We start from the raw sequence: 25,250 nt of genomic DNA, 5'->3' as shown, positions 1-25,250 counted from the left end.
GTAATGATTATTTGGTTAAATCTTACCTTGAGTTAAATCTTACCTTGAGTTGAAACAAAAAATGCACGTTTTATCATATAATATACAGAAATACACAACGCAAACATAAATCTAAAATTTTTACCTGAGAACTTCTAGATAATACTTGTTTTTGAATGATTTTTCTGGACAACACTTTCCTCTTTACGGACTACGTGTACTTCCTTCCGCCATGTTTGCCGCTTAAAATTCGATCATGAAAAATATCGATATTTTCGAGAATCGTAGGAGTGTTTCCGTATTTCATCGTTGGCGCTGTAATCCATTAACTATTTAAATCCAATACGCACGAAATATGAACTCGATATAAAAAATAAAAAACTGTGGTCTAAATCAAATACACAAAATTTATGAGAAATTCTTTAAAAAGAATGAAAATATTCTGAAAGAAAACGACAACATAATTTCTTTTAATAACATAAAGTTTCCATACAGTATTATATACCTATGCAGTATGTAGAAGCTAGAGAACTGAATTGCAACTACGAATTTCGATTCGAATTATAAGTTTCAGCACTCTCGTGAATTTATGATACGTCCTTATGTAAATTGCTATTGAGAAGCTGGCAGAAACCCAAGTTCTTTAAATTTTAATTGGAACCCAAAGTTTTCCAACTCGTAACTAATTAATCTGAAAATTTTAAGAGAAAACTGCTGGGAAAATTTAGATTTGGAAACATACTGTAAATCCAACTATCTATTAAATGTAATTAATGCTTCAAATTTCCTAACGTATTATTTTCTTCTAATTCTAAACAGTTCATAATTTTCTATTTAATTTTATAATTTATTAATTTTAATTTACTTTCTAATTTATAATTTGTTATTTAATTCTAATTCTAAATATCTATTTATCTATCAAATATTTGTAAAGCTTTTATAAAAATTTATTACATTCAAGAAATCTTCATCTCTTATTTAATTATGGATCATTTCTCTCTCAATGATAGCATAATGTTTTTTATGATTTAATAAAAAAAACTTGTGAATCTTATTTATAGTATTTTCAGTTTCTTATCCCAAAGAAATAAAATCAGAACGACATATCAAAATCTCGAATTTTATGGCGATATATTTTTCATTTAAATACACTTACATCGATGATCACCATAACACTGAACAAGAAACAGATGCATTCTCGACAATACGATTTCAGAAACCATATTTACCTCGTACAGTCTTGTACCAGCCTGTTGATCTCACAGTTCACCATGGATTCGTCAAATTAAATTCATTACGTTCGAGGATCGATGGAATACATTCTTCTCATCCGTGAAATGTCTTGGAGAAGACGGTCGTCGAACGAGGTTAAAGGAAAACCGTATTAAAGTGAATCATCCATGCTGTCTTGTAGGTTCAAATTGCGTTTTCTCTCTAAATTCATTTGATCGGAAATTCGAATTAAATTAGCCTGTTCATTCCGAAGAACTCTCCTTAGCTCTTGCAGCTTCCAGTCTGTCTCTATTTGCTTCTTCGCTATCTGTTTCTGCAAAGCAGCTATACGCTGATTCAAAATATTGTAATCCACCTGTGATGGAGTAGCTGGTCCAGATGAATCGCAAGGCACTGCTTTACTGTCCTGGTGTACCATATCCGATGTCAACTGGCAAATCTTATCGTGAAGCTCTGCCAGTTGTGTCAGTGTCAACGACTGCAAAAAATACGTTCCAATTAATGATATTCCATTTACTAGAATGAAATATGCTTTATTGATTGAACCTTTACCCAATCTAAATGTGAGCATATGATATATGAACAAAAAACAATTTATTAATAAAAAGATTGATTTTCAACAGTATTACATTAAATCTTTACTAAATACACCATATGTTCTTGTACTAATCTTTACAACTAATCTTCTTTTAATAAGAATAATGATTTGTCGAATAATTTATAATTTGTAATTTAAAAAATTTTAAACAATAGGTTTTGTACGAATCAATATTTTTGATAGTGGAATTCAACTGAGAATATTAAATTATAAATATTATATTTTTTGATAAAAAAAAAATTATAAATGCAATTTATTTAAAATTTTATTGTTCGAACTTCAATAAAAAAATAAACATTGTTTAAGCTATTGTTTAATTCAAATTTAAAGATATGTCTTTGATTTAATGTGGGATAAAGACATATACATATAAATTTTTGGAGTACAGAATGATTTATTAAATCTATCAGATTTATTCATTCATTAAATAACATCATTAATCTACATCATTGTGGTTTACATGAGGTAACCACAACGTTGATAATATAATCAATATAATGTATCGATAATATTCGATTCAGTAACGCATTAATTTTCGTATAACATGTCAGAAAATATTTATGTGTGTCAAATATTTGCATGTAAAACTAAAATGTTTTTTCAATTATTTTTCATGGCAGAAATTCGTGATATTATCAACTTCTTATAATTGATAACATTAAAAATATCAACGAGTATCAATAAATTTTAAGGTACGAATAAGCTATTAATATTTTTTTGATAATCTAATGGAAAATGGAAATAAATAATTAAAGAGGATACGTATACCCTACATTTATATACATATTGAAGCAGTAATTATTGAAAATAGTAATTTTCACGTAAAAGCTTTCGACTATAAATTTTTACGTTCTTATGTTATTAAGTAAAAGCTTTTGTTGAAAGCAAAAATTTAGATTATTAATTAATAGATATGCTTCTACACATTGCTAATGAATATTTTTTACCTAAAAATTCCAACTGATATACAGTGCAGTAAAGACATCCGTTAGAAATATACAAAAATGAAAAACTTGCAATGATATTGAATTTTCATTTAATGGATATATTTAATTTATACTTAATTGTGTTTGGACTTACATTCAGCCAACTGTCAGGATCAAAGGCTCCTTCGTAAGGTTTAACCTATGCAACATATGAATATAATGAGTTAAAATAATAAAATTAAATATTTCATACATAAATATCTTATAAATTGTTTAGTAAATATTTTTTACTATTTTATATTTAAATATTTTTATTTATAAATTTAAAAAATTGTGTTTACTTTCATTTTAGTATCATTATGCATAGTATTTTAATAAAACAATAAATAATAAGAAGAATATAAATCTATTTTTCATCAATAGCCATATCATCATTTATTCACACATTATAAATTCAGCCTGTCAATTTTTTATTTTCAAAATTAATAGCAGTAATAAAATCAATTTAAATTAGTTTTTCTTCTTTCTAATTGTCAAAATTATTTTAAAAAGATGAAAAAATATCAGAAACTGATTTAAAATAAAAGAAACAGTATTTTTTCGAAATAAAAAACTCGAAACATTTAAAATACAAAATATTGTGTATGTTATACATACCCCAAGATTTTTTATTTCCTGTTCCGTTTGATAAATATCATTGGACAGGCTGTGCGATTTCATTAATAAGTTTGCAATGTCTTTTCTCAATTCTGGATCAATTTCTGGTTCCTCTTCTGGCTTGTCTGCCATTTTAGGTTCTTCAATTTTACCTTCCAAATATTTAATATAATCCCGAATGCGTTGCACACCTATTTTATACAACAGAAAATAAAATTTTAGTATAAAAGAAGAATATTTTATATTTTGCAATCTAAAACAAAAATTTGACAAAACCATAAAAATCAATTCTCGAATCTCTGGGTTTCTTTGCTCATAAAAAAATGTCCATATAATTTTTACCTTCGTTTTGCTTTTCAAATTTCTTCTCCAGTAATTCGTTCATTTTAATGAAATCGCTGTAATCATCCAGAATATCTTTATCTATTTCCGTCTTCTTAGGCTTTATCTTCTCCACTATATAAAATTCATTTCATAAATGAATGTATTTATGGCTTCGTAAACAGAATGATGTTTTGTTACACTCTTATCAATTAGTACTTAGTAGTTGAAAAATATGTCTCAGCACTTTAAAATTAGAGCAAACTAAAAATGTAAATCAGATTTTCTTAAAATCTGATGCGTATATTTGTAAAACGTTATTTAATTTTCTTGTAAAATATAATTTGCTATAAAATCAAATAAAATGTATCGTCGAAACGCGAATAATTTTAGATCAAAACAAAAATATACCGACTACTAGTAAATATACACTAGTGTAAAAATATACCGAATATTACTTAAGATAAACTCCGTCCATTAGCCACTCTGCTTGAATTTACAAACTCCCTATCCAATTTGAATAAGAGTGCAAACAATCGAAACTCTTCTGCAATACTTATCATACCTTGCTTCAGTTCGGCATTTTCCTTCTTCAACTTTTCCAATTCCTCATGCAGTCTTTCATTCTCTGCTTGGCAAACGAATAATTGGCTTTTCAGTTTCTTGTTCCCATCTTTCAACTCATCATTTTCTTTCTTCAATTTATCAAGATCACCGTTTAACGCAGCATCGCGTTCCTTCTGTCTATTCTTCTCGTTTCTTAGTTTACCTAACTCTGACCTTAAGTCACCGTAATCGCTTTTCAATTTATCCAAATCGCCCTTTAATTTACTCGCTTCGTTCTTCGCCTTGTTTAAATCGTTCTGCAATTCTGCATTTTGCGATTTCAAGTCTTCCAATTCTTTGCGCAGTCTTGCATTCTCCGTTTGACAATCATCCAAATCGCTCTTCAGTTTCGCGCTCTTTTCCTTTATTTTGACTAGTTCTTCCACTGACACGTCCTCACGTTCTTTTGGCATATCTTTTTCATCCCTCAGGTCAACCAATTCAGGTTCTAACTTGTAATCAGTTTTCAATTTGTCTAAATCGTTCCTCAACCTGTTCAATTCATTCATCGCGTTATTCAAATCTTCCTGCAATTTTGCATTCTCCGATTTCAATTTATCTAGCTCCGGACTCAATCTATCTAGCTCCTTCTTAGCATCTTCTAATTGTTTCTTCAGAGGTTCCAGCTCCTTCATCGTGCTCTCGAGATCAGCCACTTTCCTCCTCAGGTGATCGTTTTCATTCCTCGAATCGTTCAGCTGTTTCTCCGCCTGCGTCAATTTGTTCTTCGTTTCGGCTAACTCCGCCGTCAATTTCGCATTCTCAACCTTCAGGCTCGCATTTTCGTCTTCCAGCTTTGCATTCTCATTTCTCAGCCTCGCATTCTCATCTTTCAAGGCTTCCAATTGCTTATTCAACTTTGCTAATTCCGCATTCAGCTTCTCGTTCTCATTCTTTAGCGTTTCGTTCTCACGGCGAGTCTCGTCCAACGCCCCTTTTAGGGCAGCTAGCTCGTCCTTCAGGGCGGCTAGCTCCTTCACGGCTGCGTCTTTCGCGGTTATCTGCTTCTCTGCCTCGTTTCGAAGATTGTTCAGCTCTTGCCGGAGACGATCGAGTTCGTTGATCAATTCCTCTTTCTCGGCTAACAAATCGGAAATTTCATCTTCCAGAGATTTTACCTTTACTTCTGCAACTGCCAACGTCTTCTTTAACTCGTCGATCTCGTTCTTCATACGATCGTTTTCCTTTCTTAATTTTCCTAGCTCGTCTGTTATCTCGTTTAACTCATTTTGCAGCTTATCGTTCTCAGCTTGACAATTTTGTAGATCCACTCTTAATCTTTCCGCAGCTTCTTTTTCTGCGTTTAAGTTAGATCTTAGTCTATCGATCTCTATTTTCTGACCATCGCCTTCTCCCTTCAACTTGCCATACTCGTCCTTGAGATTTTTCCTATCCTGCAGTAGGTTCGCGTTTTCCGCTTTCAGAGCATCTAAATCGATTTTCAATTTATTATACTCATCCTTTAAACTTTTCAGGAGATCTACTTCTGATTTTAACGCGTTGTTAGCATCTCTCAATGCGAAGACCTCATTTTTGGATTTTTCCAGTTCGTTTCTTGTCGCTGAAAGTTGTCTACCTAGATCGTCCAGTTCGTTTCTGTATCTATTATTGTCTGCTCTCAATTTTTCTAGTTCCTTTTTCAATGCATCAAGTTCGTCTTTCAGATTTATGATTTCTGAATCACCCTTATCTTTCGCCAATTTTTCTGCTTCCAGCGTCTTCGTCTGTTGTTCGAATTGAGACGTCAAATCAGCTAGTTTTTGATCAAGCTCACCTTTTTCATTCTTCAGATGCTTTAACTCTTCTTGTAGTGTTTTGTTTCTAGCCTATTAAATATTGAAAATAAATTTAAACACACTGAGTATTATTTTTATTATTTGAGTCTTTCGTTTTGTATATCCTAATACTTAAGAACGAAAGTATACATTCTTACAATTTCTTTTACCTTACACTCGCTCACATCTTTCAACGTTCCCTCAAAATCAGCTCTCAATTTATCAATCTCTAATTGAAGCTTGCAACTCTCCATTTTCCAATGATCCACGTCTGCTTCCAATTTAGTGATTTTTTCTTTTAACTCGTCAACTAATTTCTTCAGATCAGCAATCTCTTGTTTCAGATCCGCACACTCCGCTTTTAAATTCGATAAATCTTGATCCATATTCAATAACTTTGCTTTGAGATCTTGCTTCTCCTGTTTCAAAGCATCGTTTTCTGCCCTGGCATTGTCCAACTTCTTACTCAGATCTTGCACCTGATCCTCCAATATCTTCAAGCCGTTCCGCATCTTTTCATTGTCAGCAATTTCTTTGCCCACTTTTGCTTTCAAATCGTTCACCTCGTTTTCCAAATCTGTCAAATCATTTCGTAATTTATCGTTTTCACTCTGTAAACGAGAGACCAACGGTTCCAGAGACCGAATTTTCTCCTCGGATTTATCGAGGTCTGCCTTTAATTTATTCAATTCGTCGTTCAATGATTGCAACTGTTCCCGTAATTTTGCAAGCTCGTCTTTTAATTTATCATTCTCCTGCCTGCACGAATTTATCTCTTCTTTCAATTTCTTGTTTTCGGCTTCAACTTGAGTCTTTTCCGCTCGCAGTTTCTCGTTGTCCGCTTGCAGTTTTTCGTTCTCCGCCTTACCGTCACTCAATTGCTTGCTCAATTGATCCCTCTTGCCTTTCAAAGCGGAATTCTCGTCCTTCAGTTTATTTAACTCCACGACTAGACTATCCCCTTCACCTTTCATCCCCTGAATTTTAGACTTCAAGCCATTGTTCTCGCTTCTCAGCTTCTCCATCTCGCCGACACACTTATCCAGCGCGTCTTTCAAAGAAGCTACCTCGGATTTCAATTGATCGATATCCTCTAAAAATTTTTCCACTTCGTGTGTCAAATGATCGACCTCGCCGAGCAAATCCGCGTTTTCCGACTTTAGTTTGTCCAACTCCCCTAATTTTTGTCGCAGTTCCTCCTTTCTCGCTTTCAAGTCAGCGTTCTCCTTCGTTAAACGTTCGTCAAGTCCTTGAATATCGGACTTCAAAGCTTGATTCTCCGATTTAAGGTCATCATTCTCAGTCCGCAACTTCTCCATCTCGTCCACGCACTTGTCGAGCGCGTCCTTCAACGAACTTGCCTCGGATTTTAATTGGTCAACCTCCTTCCAGGTTTTCTCCAATTCCTGTTTCAAACGATCTAGTTCGCCGAGCAAATCGGAATTTTCTCCCTTCAGTTCATCCAATTTCGCCAGTTTCTTCCCAAATTCCGCAATTTCATTTTTCAAACTGTCGTTTTCCTTCTTCAAACGATTGGCAATGTCCTGAATTTCGGACTTCAGAGCCTCGTTCTCCTTCTTCAGGTCATTGTTTTCGGTTCTCAGTTTCTCCATTTCGCCCACGCAATTGTCCAGCCCATCCTTCAGAGAACCTATTTCGAATTTTAACTGATCAATGTCCTGCAACGTTTTCTCCAGCTCTTTTCTCGAACGATCCATTTCAGCAAGTAAATCTGCATTTTCCCCCTTTATCTGATCCAGCTCTTCTAACCTCCGTTGCAATTCCATGTTTCTGTTTCTCAAGTCGTCGTTCTCCTTCGTCAAGCGATCCTTCTCGGATTTCAAGCCCTCCTCTCGTTGTTCCAGTTCGGCGAGTTCGAGTTTCTTATCTTTATCCGCCGCCTTTAACGCATCGCCAGCGGCTTTCAGCTCCTCCACTTGCCCCCTAGAATCCTCAAGGTCGTCCCTTAACGCCTTCATATCCCGCTTCAACGAATCGTTCTCGAGCTTCATCTCGTCGAGGCTCTTCTGCAGCTCGCCTTTCTCCGATTTCAGTTTGTCGAGTTGTTCGCCGGCCTCGTCCAGTTCGGCTCTCAGACTCTCATTTTCCGCAATCGCTCGTTCGAGCTGCTTTCTGATACTGTTATTCTCGTTCAACAACGCGTCGCGTTTCTGTTCCGCGTTGGCCAACTCGTCCGTCAGTTTGTCGATCTCCGCTTGCAAATTATCCATCGCCCGTTTCATACTATCACAATCGTTTCTCAGCTGATTATTTAAATCGTTCAGCTCCTCCATCCTCTCCGTCAGGCTGTCGTTCTCGCTCTTCAGCTGCTCCAGTCGAGCCTCTAACTTTTCGTTCTCGTCGGCCAGCTCCTTCGACGCTTCCAATGCCTGGCGAAGTTTATCGTTTTCCTTCCTCTCGGCGTCGATCTGATCCTTCAGATCCGAATTCTCCTTCTGCAACTTTTCAATCTCGTTTCGGCTATCCTCCAGTTCCTTCTCCAACGCGTTCCTGGCTGCTCTCTCATCCTCCAGTTGCTCGGTCAGCGCCTCCATCTGTTTTCTCGCCTCGTCTAGCTCGTTCAACAAATTCTTCTTGTCTCTCCTCAAAGCGTCCACCTCGTTCTCAAGATCGGCTATTGTGAGTTTCGCGGCTGCGAGATTCTCCTCCAGGTCGCGTAGCTCCATCGAAAGAGCGTCTTTATCCATGCAATACTCCTGCAGCTCCGCGTTTCGCTCGTTACAGTCTTCCAACTCGTTCGTCAGATTGGCTATCTCAGCTTTCAGATCGTCAACATCTTGGTTCGCCTTATCGAGTTTCGACTGTAAGTCGGCTGTTTCATCTTTGAAGTCTTCCAGTTTGGATTTTAGGGTGGAGAGCTCGAGCAGGTCAATTTCTGATTGTCTTAGAGTGTTCAAGAGTTCTGCGATCTGTTTTTTTATTTAAAGATCAAATTGAATTATGAAATGAAATTAACTGATAATTCAAAATTAAGTTATTAAAAAGTACTACGGTTAAATTCTATTAGGAAAAATAAAGAAATATATGTTGACCATCAAACTCATAACTTTTCGTAATTTCACATAAAAGTTTTGAAATCACAAATCACATCTAAAGTATAAAAATGATAGAATTTGCATTTAACAATGGAATTCCAATAACGAGAATAAATTGTGAGAAAATATATATAAAGTGTATATAAACAGTATATAATTTCCTATACATCAAGAATTAATATCATACCTTTCATTGAAATCTCACTCATTAATATTTTATGATAAACAACCTTTTATTATTATGCTAAATAACTCTATGACTCTATCTGAAGTTATTAGTGAACGTTTGAAGCTTTAAACCATTTAGATACCTTGTCTTCCTTCCTCCTAAGGTCCTCTTTCATGGCTTCTAGATCTTTTTGACTGACTATCGAGTCCAATTCTTTGTTCAACTCATCGATCAGCTTGTCTTTTTCTTCTAACTGTTTCCTTAGGTCAGTCACGGTATCTTCGCAATTATTCAGCTTGTCCAGTAGGTCTGAAATGTCAACGTATTCCGGCACGGTAACTGTTTCGGCTGTTCTCAAGATTGATTCCGGTACTTCCTTCCTTTCGTGATCAGCCAACACACGACGCAAGTTAGCCAACTCGTCCAAAAGACGTTCGTTTTCCAAACGCAGATCGTCGCAGCTCTTCGAAAGGTCCACCAAGGTTTCGATCGATTTCTCCACAACTTTGGAGACCTGCTCCTCGGCCACTTGACCTTTCATGAGTTCACGCAACTTTGCCCTTAAACGATATATCGCGGGGCAGCTGATGTCCTCTTCAACCTGTGCCAGCTTCAACCTCAAATCCGATATTATGTCCCGCAATCTGTAAAGAAGTTTGACGCTTCAGAATTCTCAGGCTACAAAAACATTTTCGGATATTTTTAGTGGAAAAGATATAGAGTAGTTGTAAAATGAATCAGGCGCGGAAATAAGACATTTTTGTTCTGTCAGGAGTCAGCAGTTAGACTACAATTAAATTCTTCTATAGTTACAAGCTAGATTTTATAGATGTGATAATTACTACGAAGAAGAAATGGAATATAATATAATTTTAATCCTTCTAGCCCTATTTTATGATATTTGATTAAATGGTTCCATTTCAAAGTAATCCTTTCAGTGTAAATAGTGAGATCTTTGATAATAATAATTAATAATAAGCGACATGAATAGAGAAAAATATTAATTTTAAAAAATTCCAAAATAATAATTGGTAACAAGTTAGGTCATATTATCTAGACATTTTTCGCGAGAACTATTATATGCAGATAAAATACCATTAAAACTTTAATTTAATATTAATTTAATAACGTATATATTTTATATGACGGTACTTTGAAACTTTGCCTAAGATTCATATGATCCCATTTGCATTGTAAAAGTTAATTAAAAAAGGCAGATTATGTAATCTATACACTTTTCAAGGAAACATTTTGGTAAGTACATTAACCAAAGTAGTAACATATCGCTGAAACTTTAGCTGAACAGAATTAAATATTTATTACCTAGTAAGATGCTTTACATTTTCTCTGAGACGTATATGTCCCATTGGGACAAAAAGGGTTAATGGGAGGTCGTAAGTAGAACTTTAAATATTAATTCATAAATTCAGTGTTAACGCATTAGCTTCTAACGAACTGGTAAAGGTACTTACACTTATCCAGATCATGTTTATTATTGAATCAACGATTCATTTAATATTTCAATACTAATGCTCTCGCTATATCTTTTCCACAAGGAGTAAAATTTCCATTGTCTAAAATGAGATGTTGAAAACAGAAAAGGGTTGAACCATATTTTTTCTAAATTCTCGAATATGATATTAATTAGTCTAATAATTTATATTAAAGAGGTACATCGTCCTAAAGTACCTAAAAATAAATTTGGAAATGTTTTATACGATTATTTCAATTTTTGTAAATTCATTCTTCCAAACAATATTGTACTCGTGTAGTACGTATACACTACTGTTTCAAAATAATCAGATTAAATGTACAATATTTTGAAGATACTACATACAATTAAAATTTTGTTCTATAAAATAGCACTTAGAAAGTCTTCTAATGTTAATGAAATTTAACAGTCTAACAATAAATGATATTTAATTATATAGTATATAATATATATAGTAATATATATTATACGTATAACAAGATGAACCATTCCCACGTTTTTTAATAAACAATTTAGACTAGACAATTTACATTACTTAACTTGTAGATTTAACTCATTAAGTTGTATATTTTAGAAAAATCCACATATTAATAATAACTTATTGCGAATTAATTAAAATGTCCGGATACTTGTAAACAGCAGTGCATATCATCTACCAATCAATGATTCGTTGTCGGATTGAAGAAAGAATTAAACAAGATCTTGGTTCACGAGGTGGGAAAAGTAGGGAGCAGTAGTACTCTTTCTTTTCAAGCGCGAAACCCTCTCGGAGATATCTCATCTTCTCTCTGAAGAAGTGAATCGTGGCGTCAGGATCGTCACAGCAATCTCGCTCGGCAAGAGTTTCCTCGAGATCCCTCACTTTATCTTGGAGCGCCGCGTTTGCATTTTGCAGCCTTTCGATTTCTTCCTGGTAGTGCGCTAGCAGCGGATCGGGCTTCAATATCTCATCCACATTTACACCTACACGAAAACATCTAATCTTTAGAAACATTCGGAACAGTGCACGTGCATGATACCGTTCAAAGAAAACGCTCTGGATTTTAAAGGAAAATTCCCAAAGCGAGGTAGCTTCCGGTCTACATTCGTCTTCGGGTTTGTATCCACTATTACAGAATTTACTGGTCCAAATCCCCGAAAAATTGTATTGCAAATAATGTAGTAAATTTATTGCGAATTTCGAGAACAGCATAGATCAACGCAATTTTTTCGATGTCATTCCTTGGTTAAAATTGCGTACTTTGAGCAGAATTTATTGATCTGAGTTGAATTATGAATTATATTGCAAATAACGTAGTACAATCAACGTAGTGTCTCAAAACTATTGAAACATACTTGAACGTGATCATAATATATGTATTCAATCAGAAATGGATATAAATTCTTCAAAATTTTTTCAGTATCCTGATGTTCGCTCAAAGACACTCATTCGCATCCTCAACGACACGAAAACTATTTCGAGCTAATCAAATTAAATGGAACACCCAGTGTATATAATTTCTCTCGTTCCGCTTTTTGCAGCACTAATTGCACGGGACGTAATTCGTTTCGTCTAATTCGCAAGGCAAGAGAAACGCGAACGGAAGGGTATCCGTACAGAATTCCAATTAATCAATTTCGCACGAGTTAACTGCTAGACGAGTCACGGGTGGAGAAAGAGAATACCGAAGAAGAAGAAGACGAAGACGAAGAAGAATAATTGGAAGAAAGAGGAGAAAAGTTAGTAGAAGTATCATACATCGATACCGAATGACTGGAGGGCTTGTTTCAGTGATCTATTTTCGCTCTCGAGCTGAAGTCTTTCCATTCGCCACTTCTTCATCTGACACTTCATTACCGTGAGCTTCTTCAGGGCAAACGGCAAGTCGTAGATCTCTGCTTCTTTGTCGCTGAAGGGATTATAGCTGCAGCAACAGCACGGCTCGTGCGGCGGATCGATCGATTCACGCGTCGATGCGTCACATCCGCACCGACAGACCTCCATTGTACGAGTAATCTTTTAAAGTTTTCCGTAATTAGAAACCGCTTGCCCCGCAACGCGAGACGAGAATTTTAACATCGATTCGTGCCTGTAACAGATACGAAGAAACGAGCTTAGAGACGCTGGATCTTAGAGCTTGGGGACGAATTTGGAGGAATTGATTTTAGGAATTTAGAGACTCGATGGTAAAGAAATTTTGTGATTATATTGTTTGTGTAGTTCAATTATCAGAGTTTTAACTATGATAGATAGTAGAATAGTTCTAAAACTATTCTGAGTATAGTGCTCCATGTTTAATATTTAAATATTTAATAGACAAAATAATTATCTATCTAGATTTTTTCGACACAACTTGATACTGTAATGCTGTAATTTATAAAAAGCACTAATAATATTATTTCAATTGCAAGAGGGATGAAGTATATCTGAGAGCGAAATATTGTTAAAAAGCACAAAAAAGAAAAGATATCTTCTTTTCTGAATATAAAAATTATATATATAGGTATATATAAAAAGAAACACAATAACGACTGGCCATACATCATACGAATCCGCATTAAGATCATTATCGCCCACGTGCTACAAGACTCGCCACTTTTAAGAGAATATCAATATCCAATACTTTCCATTCATATCGCTGTCCTTACGTCCATTTCTCCGATCTCCTAAATTCGTTTTCCAGCCATCCGTTTTACAGGTTATCCGAACACGACTATTTTCCTGCTTTTTCTCCTTTTTTTTTCGACCACTCTGCTGCCAGTGTCACGAATCACCGATGTAAGTGAGTTATGATCGTAAACCGATTACAGACAGTTCGACGCACCTAAGCGCGAAACTGGCCCCGAGCACCAGGTAAAACAAAACATTTAGCCTGGATATACGAGGTTGGAATGATGTATTTCGACGCGGCAGTCACACTTTTGCTGCCACACGACCGCGGTCATCGATGAAGATCGATAATCTGATTTAACGTCAGACTGGTCTGTTTTATTGGGCCGTGTAATAAATTCGTTCAGATTTCGACGCTTAGATATGTTTTTCGTGCACGACATACATATATTTATTATTTATCGTGGTTTCATAAATGTCCAGTACAGCAGCCAATAGAATTTTCAGTGACATTGTTCGCGATCATTAGACCAGAGTATAGATTAACATCTTCGAAATGATATTAAAGATATTATTGTGCGTTATCATTATTATAGTTATTTTTCTTTGTTCTACTTTGATCGAAAACATTTTTCTAATAGTATTTATGCAAATTAACTCTTGACTCTTGGTGTCATTCGGCACTAGGAAACATAACAATTTAGATTTTACATTAAAATTAGAAAGACATCAAAATACAAATGATTTTAAAAATAGTCAAAGTAAAGACTAAATATTTTTCTAATGTTCAGAAAAAATCGCTGCTCTAAAAATTTTAAAATTCTTCATAGAAGATTAATAGTTCGAAACAAAGAAAATATGTACATTTTTTTAATAAATTAAATTCGTATCGTATCCATAATTCAGATTACGTCCTCAAATGATTAAGAATAAAGAAAGTTTCATAATAAATTTTCATACGTTCATATAATTTATTTATAATTTATTATATAAATTATTCATTGACAGAATGCACCCTCGAGCGAACTAACGAGCAACAGAACTGAAGATGAAACGTTCGAAAACTTTCGTATCGTTGTACAACTTTCTTAAAATTAGAACATCCAATAAAATGTTCTTTAACGAGAGTTAGCAAGTCGTAATTCAATTATGGCAATCGTTTAAATTGAACGTGAATCAAGAGTTACAGTATCTGTGAACTAAGAACTTTTAACGAAAACCTAATCGATGGAACCATTTCAGTGGTTGGTATTATACAATATAAATTTGCTAATAAATGTACCTGTAATAAATATTTTAAGTAATAAAATTTTTATTGATGCCAATATTGAAAAACGAAATTAGCGTGTTGAATATCTGGATATTTTAATTTGTACATTATACATATGTATATATCAAATTTTTGTATTATTCTTTTATATTTTTCAAATATGTTTAAATATGTTAAGTATGTTAAATATACTTTAAATACGTTTAAATTTTTATTGTTTAATCTTCTATAAAAAAGATGATTCACTATAATCGTGTTACATTAAAGAACACTGTGTGAAAGCTATTTCACAACTCTGTCTTATTAAAACAGAAATCCAAACTTGGTATTGGAAGAAAACTTCACTTGCCAATTATTACAAGCGTCATTTAAACGTTCGTGCTATATAATTCGTGTTAGAATCTCCTCTAAAAGAAGATGAACCAAAACTTCTGAGATAGTGAAATACCGCGCGTTTTCTTGGTATCCAAGATTAATATAAATTGTTCAACTTTGAACAAGGATTGGCACTTTAAATCTTTCGCCGTGACTAGTAACGCGAAGTTTCGCAGATGCTAATCACGACAAACAGAATCGTTCGTTTCGTTCAGCGTCGAAGTTTTTGCCGCGGAAGTTTCGCAATAAATATGTAAAAGTTAATATCGAGGCTTTAATAACAAAATTCTAACTGTGGCCTTTCGGCCGAAGTGCGCGTAATTTAATTACGAACATGGCGGAACTCCATGGCCGAGGATATGATCGAAAGTTCGCCGGTTCGTTTGGAAGTTTTCGCCGAATCGGACGGATAAGTAACTGCGTGGACCGACGATTCCTTTTAATGAGACAACTTTCTTGCCAATCTAAGAAGAAAGGCCTCGCTACCGTTCCTTTTAATTATATCGACATTCCGATCGTTTGTACAACAGAGGAGGGGAGGAGAGCGCGGAGAGCAGAAAGAGAGAAAAGAAAGAGAAAGATAGTTTCAGTTTTCGCGTTTCAAAAGACGAGCACCCGTCGACGAGCTGCATACAAACGCGTATTTTAATAACGCGGCTGTAATTAGATCTCGCGGAAACGTGTACCACGTTAATACTATGGTTACCACAGGATTCGCCGGAATTCCTGAAGCAATCTGCGCAAATTGATTACGTGAACAAGCACGAATTAATTAAAAAGATATTTCATTGTGTGTTTGAATAACTTGTTTCCCGAAAAAAAAAAAATTTCACGTCTAGCGGGAAACAAAAGCGCAATCCTACATTGTGCAGGGGGAACGTGGGGTGACTTGCGTGGAAAATTTACGGCAGGATGGTCGATGGAAGCAAGAACAGATTTATTAATTTGCCAACGTTATTATTATTGTTTAAGTGTTGAATCAAATGACAAGTTGTGTTAAACTTTATGGAGTTTTCTATACTCAACGATCTTAGGATAGCTACTGTTTTTAACCAAATTTTTGCATTTAATGCAGATTATGAATTTCGCAAGTTTCGCACGTTCTTAAATGAGATTGGTAATACATTATATTTAACGTGTGTTTTCTCTATTGTCTTTACAGTATAAATGGATAATTAAAATACAATTTTTTTATAATTCTTTCCCTGTTTCACTAAGATGTTTTATCTCAGTTCTATTAAAATAATAAAGTTAAAAATTAAATTCTTTATACATGGCAAATCCTTTCGTTAAGTCTATAATTATATTAAAAATAATATAAACTAATAAAATTAGTTAATAAACTAAAATAGTCTAACTCTCATCGTTTTGATATAATATATATCGTTTCATTATACATTATAATAAAATATAATAAAATTTATTCTTTAATCAATTCAAGATTTGCGTTTAAGAGAGAAATGTATAATTTAATAATCCTAATCGAACAAGCTAATTTATTCTAAACGAAAAACAATATAGCAATCATTTCTGTGACATGTCAAATGTAACATAACCATAAATTTTTAAACAAACTTCCTGTAAAAATAAAAAATAAAAATTCTATGCAAAAGAAGAAAATTATTCGTATAAAAATGCAGAATTTGGAAATATTTCTTTGCACGTTTCAAATGACTTTGAGGTATGATATTTCAAAATAATTATAATATACGATTTTATTTACTTGTAAAGTGTAAAACTTTCACTGTAATTTGCATAGGTACTGTATATCGTTTACATCTAAAAAAATATAATATATTTATAAGGAATTATCATAAATTATGAAACTAACTGATTAAAGTTACATGCAAAATGCAAATTAAATAACACATTGATCATCTGAACTGATCATGATACATTCTATTCGGATAATCAAATGCCTTTGTTACATTTTCATAGAACATGAAACAAGGCAATTTTAAATAATGCTTTCCCTTTTTTCAACATCCAATTGCAAAAACTTTTAATAAAAATGATTTGCCATTCTAATTGTATTGATTTTAATAAATAAATAAAATCAAATCTGTAACGCAATGTACCAAGACTAATTTAGAAAGTTCCAAACATAGTTTAGAGACCTAATTATTAAAATTAATATCTCAACACAGGCTTTATCCTGCACTATCCAACAAAATTAATTAAACGTGAAATGACTGATCCAAGTCAAATGCACTCAACTATCTCCATTAAAATTTACTCGATATTTGACGATGTGAATGTGCGAATTTTTTAAACTTCCAGCGCCGGCAGTTCAACCAATTAAAAACTCGGCCGACGGGGATAACTCTGAAGTAACTGCAACGCGATTAGTACACCGAGGTAGGGTCGGGAGTTTCAGTTAAAATTAATCGAAGCGAGAATTTCGGTTTCGCTTACGCGGCACGAGGATCCAACAATGGCGGATGAATATCTCGACAATTGCCTGCCGATCGAGGTAAATGACGATAACGCGTTCAAAGAGAAGACGAGAATAGCAGAAGTCGCAGCTACCACGCTGTGCAGGCTGAATAGCATAATGAAGCAGATGCAAGACTGGCGGGACGATCGTACGAAATTACGATCCAACATTTGGCGGTTGAAGTTAGCTTTACGCGTGGCTGCTAGAGAAACCGACGACACCGTGCACGCTGTCCCATTGATCGAGCATCAAAGAGCAGAAATCAAACGGCTAGAAACGACCAACAAAGAGCTGAGGAAAGAAATCGCCGACATTAAATCGGCGTTGCTCGGGCAGTTAGTCGGCGTCGCGCAGGGAACCGGTTGGAAATCCGACGACAAACTCGTGGAAGTTAAGCAGAAGTATTTGGTGGAGAGAGAACGTTTGAACAACGAGATTCAGTATCTGAAAAGTCGGCTGAACGAGGTCGAAGAGGGTCACGAACACAGCTCAGAAGTGGAACACTTAAAATGCAAGCTGAAGCATTTCATGATGGTCGACTACACTATGGAGATCATATTCACCGATATAGTTAACAAAGTCGCCGAGACAATAGCGAATCTGTCCGAGGAGCTGGTGAACGTAAACGATCGCTTGCACAGATCGCGAGTGATCAACAATAATTTGTACGTGGAGATCGATAAACTGAGAGCGGTGATACGGCACAAGAGTGGCAATCCAATGGACTATCAGAAGAGGATCATCGAGCTGGACAATCTGACGAAACGTTTGAAGATGGAATTAAACAAATTGAAAGTTAACTTCGACGGTAGTTCGTGGAACGTGAGCAAGAATTGTCAGGATAACATCGACAACGTCGAACGATTGGCGAAAGACTTGAAGAATAAATTGAGAAACGACCACGAAGCGCTGCTTGCTGGTGGCGATCCGGATTGCTTGAAATACGTACAAAAGATCATCGAGCTGAGCGTTAATTTGAAACAGCTGCACGTTGAACTTGCGAGATTTACTGACGAGCTGGGCTCTTCCAGTCGAGTGGAAATAACGAAGTCTAATAACAAGCATTTGGAGCAACTTTCGACTTTGGAGACGACTTTAAAGGAGATCAACGTCGAAATCGATAAGTTAAAGAACAATCACGTAAAGAAGCATTACAGAATCGACGGCGGCGATGGCCTGGAATACTTGAATAAAATAGAGGAGCTCGAGGCGATCATCGAGGAAGCACGATCGACGATGAACGGATTGAATCGTCGTGCGGAAGGAAATTCAAACGAGTCGAAGGACATTGAAAAATTGGAAGATTTCGTCGGTAGAATGTGTCACGAGATCAAGCAGTTAGAAGTGATCGTCGTATCCAACGATCGTCTAAGTATATTCAAGAGGATCGAACAGCTAGAGGGATTGATCGTTCGATTAAGGTTAGAATTGGCCGAGAGGAACGACCGCGTGAACGTTCTCGAGCGAGAGCTGCTCGATACTGAAAATTTGCTGGAACAGAGGATAAAAGAATTGGAGGACACGCAGAGGGAGATTGTCATTCTAGCGGAAGAGAACAAAGTTTTGAAAGAGAAAACAAGAATGATAGAGGGGAGAGCGTTGGAGATGCAGCGTGACCAGGAAGATTCAAGGAAGGAGCTGGAACAGTTGCAACAGGTGAAATGCGAGGCGAGTTTAACGAGAAAGAAATTACAAAATCTTCAGGACGATAAGGAAGGATTGTTGAAGGAAATGGGAAAAATTCGTGACACTCTGCTAAAGAAAAACGACGAAGCGGCGAACGCTCTTATCGAGAGAAACACGATGGAGGGGGCGTTAAACGCGAAGATCGCGGACCTGACGCGGAACCTTCAAATTACCTCGAAGGAGAAAGAAAAATTACAAAACAAGGTAAACGAATTAGAACGAGCCGAGTGTAAACGGGAAACGATCATCACCAAGAAAGAAAATGAGAATGCGAAACGCTCACGGGAAACGTCAGAGAAAATGAAGGTTGAACTACAGCAACTGAAAGTGAGCCTAACGATATCGAGGAACAGGCTCGAGAGCGCGAATCGCGAAATTACCGATCTAAAAATGAAACTAGAACATTTCGTCGATGATAAAACGCGGCTGGAGGAGAATGTTTTTCACCTGGAATCGGACAAAGAGGCGCTCGTGTATCAACTAGCAGCCGAGAAAACTACCGCCGAGGAACGATTGAAGGAGCTCAATAAGTTGAAGGCGGATTACAACGAATTAGATCTCGAAAGGGTGAATCTCAAGTATGAAAAGGAACAACTGAACACGAATTTGACGAATATAAGGGTCGAGAAGGAACTGCTGGAGGAATCCGTGAGGCACGTCCACGCCAAGTGTTCCGTGCTCGAGGACGAAATTGATAAATACGCTTGTGAACGGGACAATCTACTCGAGGAGATCAGAAACTTTCAAATGAGCAACGAGCATTTAAGTAACAAGTTGGAAAATACGCAAACGGAATTGGACGGCGCCGGGGATAAAATAAAACGATTAGAATTCGAGAATTCGAAATTGCAGGACGATATGAGCGAACTGGCTTTAAAGAATGTCAGCTTCGAGGACCAGGTTCAAACGATTCTATCGGAGAAGAATCGACTTGTCACGTGCGTTAACGAACTGGAAAATAAGAATACCACGTTGAAGGGTGAACTTGACGAAGTTAAAACGGCGAGCGAACACTCCAATGTCGAATTAAATAAATTAAAAATGGATTACAGTAAAATAAGATCGGAAAACACGACTTTGCAAGTCACCCTTGACGAGGTGACACAGAGTAACGAGACGTTGAAGAAAGCCAGCGAGGAACTGAATCTGAAGCTGAATGAAATTCACAGCGAGTGCAGAATATTGGAGAACCAACTAAAAATTTTAGAGATAATGAACGCCACGTTGAAGAAGGAGAAAGAATTGTTAGAACAAGAATACGTGAGCAGTTTGCGACCCAAAATCTGCAAGATCGAAAGAGACGAAGCCGTGACAAACAGCAAGTCGACTTTCAGCGAACAAAACGGACAAGTTATCGAACGTGTAGCAGAAAAACGGAAAACAGTCAATGGCAAATCTGAAAAATACCCGACTGACAAAACAAAATTAATGAAAGCGAAAGAAGAGTTGAAGAGAATGATAATAGAAAACGAATCGTTAAAATTCGAGATGTTAAACCTGAAAAGCCAAAATTTCGAGATTAAAATGCAACTGGCTCGAATAAAGGACGAACTTCAAAAGCAGACGGTCGTGTTAATAGAAGACAAGACGAGTGAATTCGCGATCAGGCCAATTTCTAATAAGCTAGAGATGAATCTTTATTATAAAGAAATCGATAGTTATTCGAGTCATGGCGTGAATAACGTAGGCGCGCTAGCACATATCGGCCAATCAAACATGTATCCTTACGGCAGATCGGTAACAGAAAAAGAGATCGGAATCGGGAAATTAATAGAGATCATGAATAAACTAAAAGTAGAGAACGTTTCCCTCAAAACGGAGATAAATTCTCTGAGGTTCAGCTTGGTTGCCAATTTCACGAAGGACGAGAAAAAGAAGGATAAGATACGGGTTGCAGATGAAGAAATTCATGCATTGAAAGCGGAACTGACGAAATTAAGAGACGAAAAAGAGTCTATACGAGTTCGATTGGATACTGCCAACTCGAAATTGGATCGATTAGAGTCTGAAAAGATTGCCTTAAAGGATGAATTGTATACCTTGAGGAAAATCAATTCCGATTTGAAACACAAGGCAAGCGAATTGCAGTATGCTTATCAAAAGTTGAAAGAGAAAAGTTTGGGACTCGAGAGATATATTATGAAAGCGATTAAAAAAATAAAGAAATATACAAGTACGGATAGTCTGGACAATCCAAACGATGAGTTAAAGATACTTTTGAAGAAGTACATCTCGAGCGAAGAAATTTTACATTCAATTGAACAGAAAATAAATGTAGAAAATATATGAAATTATTTTGCGATATTGTAATACAAAATTATTCTGCTGTAATAAAATAAATTATTTTGTAATGGGAATAAAACATAAAGGTGATACATAATACTTGTCCATTCTGTTTTTCATATTTAATTGTCTTAATCGCAAGAAAAGCGATTTCCATATTATTCGCACGTAATATACAGAGGTCTATCTTATCATCAAGATAAGATTTTAAATTTCTATTAATATTTATAAGTAATTAAAAAACTTCACAAGACTTATTATAGTGATTTAAATATCTCTTCAAACATTCTTCAGTATATCATGAAAACTGTATACAATTAAACTCTAAAAAATAATTAGAGCGATGGTTACAAACTTTTATAGGTATACTAAGTTCCCAATATTTCGAAAATTAACTGTTATAATTTACTGTTTTAATTAACGTTATTATATAATATAATTATTATATAATATAATTAACTGTTATAATTTCGAAATCATACAGCAATGAATCTGAGTTCATTTTATAGCATGAAACTTTTACTTTCATAATTTTAGATTCATTTTTCACAAAAATGTTTTTATATCATGTAGTAAATGAGAAAGCAAAGATGCTATTCTTTTTCGTGTAGAGAATGCTATAAATTCAAACGTTTCTCAGAACATTGAAAAACTTTTTTTATGACTGAATCCATTATAAATTTGAAGATTGAAGCCTGCCCTTTACAATTATCCTCTAAAACTTGTTGTATGATTTTTTTTTGTCAAGTTATTGAACTTTGAATATTAGGGTTTACGACCTTCAAAGTTCAATAACTTGACGAAAAATTAAAAATAAAGTTAAAATAAAATTCTAAGACTCGTTAAATTTTCGTCATTTTCGATATTTATGCATTATATAGTAAAATTATATAGTAACATATCTATGAATATTTTATAAAATATTTAATTTGCAAACAGTATAATCTGAATATCTATCATTAGAGTTTTATATATATATACTCATACTAATCAAATTTGGCGCGCTTTTTCTATCAGTTAAAGAAAGCTGTGCAGTACGCAAATAACACAATGCGCAGAACGTGTTTAGAACTATATATCCACGACAATATTCCTTTTCGAAAAAAAATCATTGCTTTGTTAAAATAAATTGAAGTTATTATACTTACTACGAAAAGCTATCCAATTTATCGTCATTGCGAATTTCGAAACACTCCTCACAATTTCGTGATATCTTCCTAACATTTCAGAATTTTTATCATGGTAGTCCTAACATTTCAGAATTTTTATCATGGTAGTCCTAACATTTCAGAATTTTTATCATTGTACTAGTCATCTGTACAAAAAAAAAAACAAAATTTTCAAACAAATATACAAAAAAAGAACAAATTATACAAAAATGGTCAAAGTCAAATGCCATTTTGAAAACTCATAACGAGTTGGTAGTAAGTAAACAATCAAAGAGAAGATAATTTGATGATCAATTATAATATGTTCCATTAATTATTAAATAAACATATACCTTAATTACACAGTAGACATGATTAACGTAGACATGATTAGTAAAAAATAAAACACCACACATCTATGTAAAGTATTTAAGACAACTGGATGATGTTCCTCCTTGCTTGCTGTGCTTCCCTCCTATAACTGATACGAGAAATTATATCGATCATAATGACGTGTTATATCGATCATATGAATATCGAGATATGCGATCGTTTTATTAGCGCTGCAATCGTTGAAATTGCACCTACCTTAGCCTAAAATCATTGCGCGCGCATTTCGTATGAAGATACACTGTACAACTTGAAACAATAAATAAAAGATTCTTTTTCTCTATGAAGTAAAATAATTAATGTAAAAAAGTATTTATAATTTTATTTCTTTAACTTTACAACAAGCACGACGTCTCAACCTAATGTCGTAATTTTTACTTTTATCGAATTAGTGAATTTAATTTATTTAATTTTGCAGTGCGTAATAAAATATGCTTCATATCTGAATGAATTTACTTCTCAAAATAATTTAAAAAACCTTTTCTATTATAAGGATTGCTCAAAATGCCAGATATTTTCTACACCTCGTCTATAGTATTACATGTAGAGGTTGGTTATTGACAGGAATTGTATTTGCGTACAATCTAACGTAACATATCAGTGGAAAAATAATCATTATGTCGCAAGTCAAAGGTACATTAACAAAATTATAAAATATATTAAATTTATTTTATATTATTTACATTATTATAACTCGTACATCGTTTCTGTTTACAATACAACATATACATCAAATCCATGTGATATATTAATTTACCTTATCAAATCTAAACATTTATAAAAAAAACAATGATAAATAATAATATCGACTATTTTAGCAAAAAATATTACAAACTTGACTTTCTTATTTTATGGTTGAACAAAGGTGATGGAAAGAGTCGTGGACATCGCAGCAACAAGAAAATTAACATCGATGATAGAAAACAAGAGAACGTGGAAAATATGGACGAAAATAGTTTAATTGTACAACAATTTCAAGCATATGCGGCTGAATTAGACGATAAACATGATCGTTTCGAGAGAATCGTCAAAATTGGCAGAGACATTAATATAGAAAGCAAAAGAATAATTTTTCTTTTACACACCATAGATAAGAAAAGTAAACAAGAAAGTGTGTTATATGAAGCTAATTTGAGATTGCAAAAAGTTGCACAACATCAATTTAAAGCTATTGCATTTGAATTAAAGAATCAAGATCCGTATCTTTATCTCAAAGGTTATCGTAATGGTTTGGAAGAATACATAGAAGCTGTTACATTTTATCAGTACTTAAAATGTGGTAACATGGAAAATTGGCTAGAATTGGAGAAAACACTTACTTATACATTTCCTGAGAAATCTAAAACCATACAGATTTTAATCACTCCATTTGAATATATCTTAGGGATTGCAGATCTGACTGGAGAATTAATGCGTCAATGTATTAATAACTTGGCATTGGGAGACAGAGCTAGTTGTTATCAAACATGCAACTTTGTTAGAAATATATACAAAGGTTTCCTTGGTTGTGCAAGTGTATCAAATAGAGAAATACACAGGAAACTTTCCACACTTAAACAAAGTCTCCATAAAATAGAAAGCGTTTGTTATACGATTAAAGTAAGAGGTTCAGAAATACCAAAACATTTGCTTGTAGATGTGGCTACTGAAGAATATGCAGACAGTGATGAAGGATATCAAGCCTATTAAGAAACTAAATACTGTGGACCCTTGAATTCTAAACACTTAATTTGAGTTATTCAAGTTTCAAATTAAACTTTTGTCATAAATTGAATTACTTTTGCAGAACACCAAAATTTATCAAATATAAAAAGTGAAGTTGTAGAAAAGTTGTTGCTTATTCAATTTCAATGATTTTTGAATAAAATATCAGCATTTTGAACAACTTTCTGTATGTATAACCGACAGTTGGATTTAGTTTCTGAGATATTTGCAAAAAACTGTTGATATCACTATAATGAATTCTGCATGGCCACTTAATAAAGCTTGCATAAAATTAAATTTATTTTCTGTTCTATAGGTATAAACGTTGCAAATAAATGGTATATACAGTTATGAACAAAGATTATAAACGTCAGAAGACATTCATTTGTTTAGAAATTATTTGTAATATGAAGTTGTAAAGTATGATATAAAAATGAAAGCAATGCCAGCTATGCTTATAAGTGTGTCACAAATAGATAAAATTCAATATGCTGGTACTGGCAATTTTTTGCGAGTATCTCGGAAATTAAATCCAATTGCCGATTATACAGGAAA

General features: G+C 34.4%; 3 protein-coding genes across 4 annotated transcripts; 2 read left to right on the top strand and 1 right to left on the bottom strand.

Annotated features, from left to right (window-relative positions):
- Positions 1–1,065: 1,065 nt before the first annotated feature.
- On the bottom strand, positions 1,066–22,701 carry LOC122529075 (myosin-2 heavy chain-like). 2 transcript variants are annotated; one of them, XM_043654857.1, is made up of 10 exons: positions 22,602–22,701; positions 12,559–12,881; positions 11,553–11,775; positions 9,463–9,964; positions 6,266–9,025; positions 4,280–6,146; positions 3,736–3,849; positions 3,394–3,584; positions 2,891–2,935; positions 1,066–1,690 (listed from the first exon to the last, which is right to left on the bottom strand). In XM_043654857.1, the coding sequence occupies exons 2-10, from the start codon at positions 12,794–12,796 to the stop codon at positions 1,364–1,366; spliced, it is 6,267 nt and encodes a 2,088-aa protein (XP_043510792.1). In that variant the 5' UTR covers positions 12,797–12,881; positions 22,602–22,701; the 3' UTR covers positions 1,066–1,363. The 2 variants fall into 2 exon arrangements, with proteins under 2 accessions (XP_043510792.1, XP_043510793.1); XM_043654858.1 differs by lacking the exon at positions 22,602–22,701 and having other exon boundaries at positions 12,650–12,769.
- Positions 17,482–21,543, top strand: LOC122529077 (spindle pole body component 110-like). Its single transcript, XM_043654860.1, has 2 exons — positions 17,482–21,395; positions 21,540–21,543. The coding sequence occupies exons 1-2, from the start codon at positions 17,482–17,484 to the stop codon at positions 21,541–21,543; spliced, it is 3,918 nt and encodes a 1,305-aa protein (XP_043510795.1).
- Positions 22,702–23,412: 711 nt separating the features above from the next.
- LOC122529069 (translin-associated protein X) lies at positions 23,413–25,246 on the top strand. The gene is made up of 2 exons (XM_043654847.1): positions 23,413–23,624; positions 23,857–25,246. The coding sequence occupies exons 1-2, from the start codon at positions 23,609–23,611 to the stop codon at positions 24,678–24,680; spliced, it is 840 nt and encodes a 279-aa protein (XP_043510782.1). The 5' UTR covers positions 23,413–23,608; the 3' UTR covers positions 24,681–25,246.
- Positions 25,247–25,250: the final 4 nt, after the last annotated feature.

Source organism: Frieseomelitta varia, unplaced genomic scaffold, assembly GCF_011392965.1.
Source record: "Frieseomelitta varia isolate USP_RPSP 00005682 unplaced genomic scaffold, Fvar_1.2 scaffold_277, whole genome shotgun sequence".
In the NCBI taxonomy this organism is placed as follows: Eukaryota; Metazoa; Arthropoda; class Insecta; order Hymenoptera; family Apidae; genus Frieseomelitta; species Frieseomelitta varia.
This window is presented reverse-complemented; position numbering and strand designations above follow the sequence as displayed.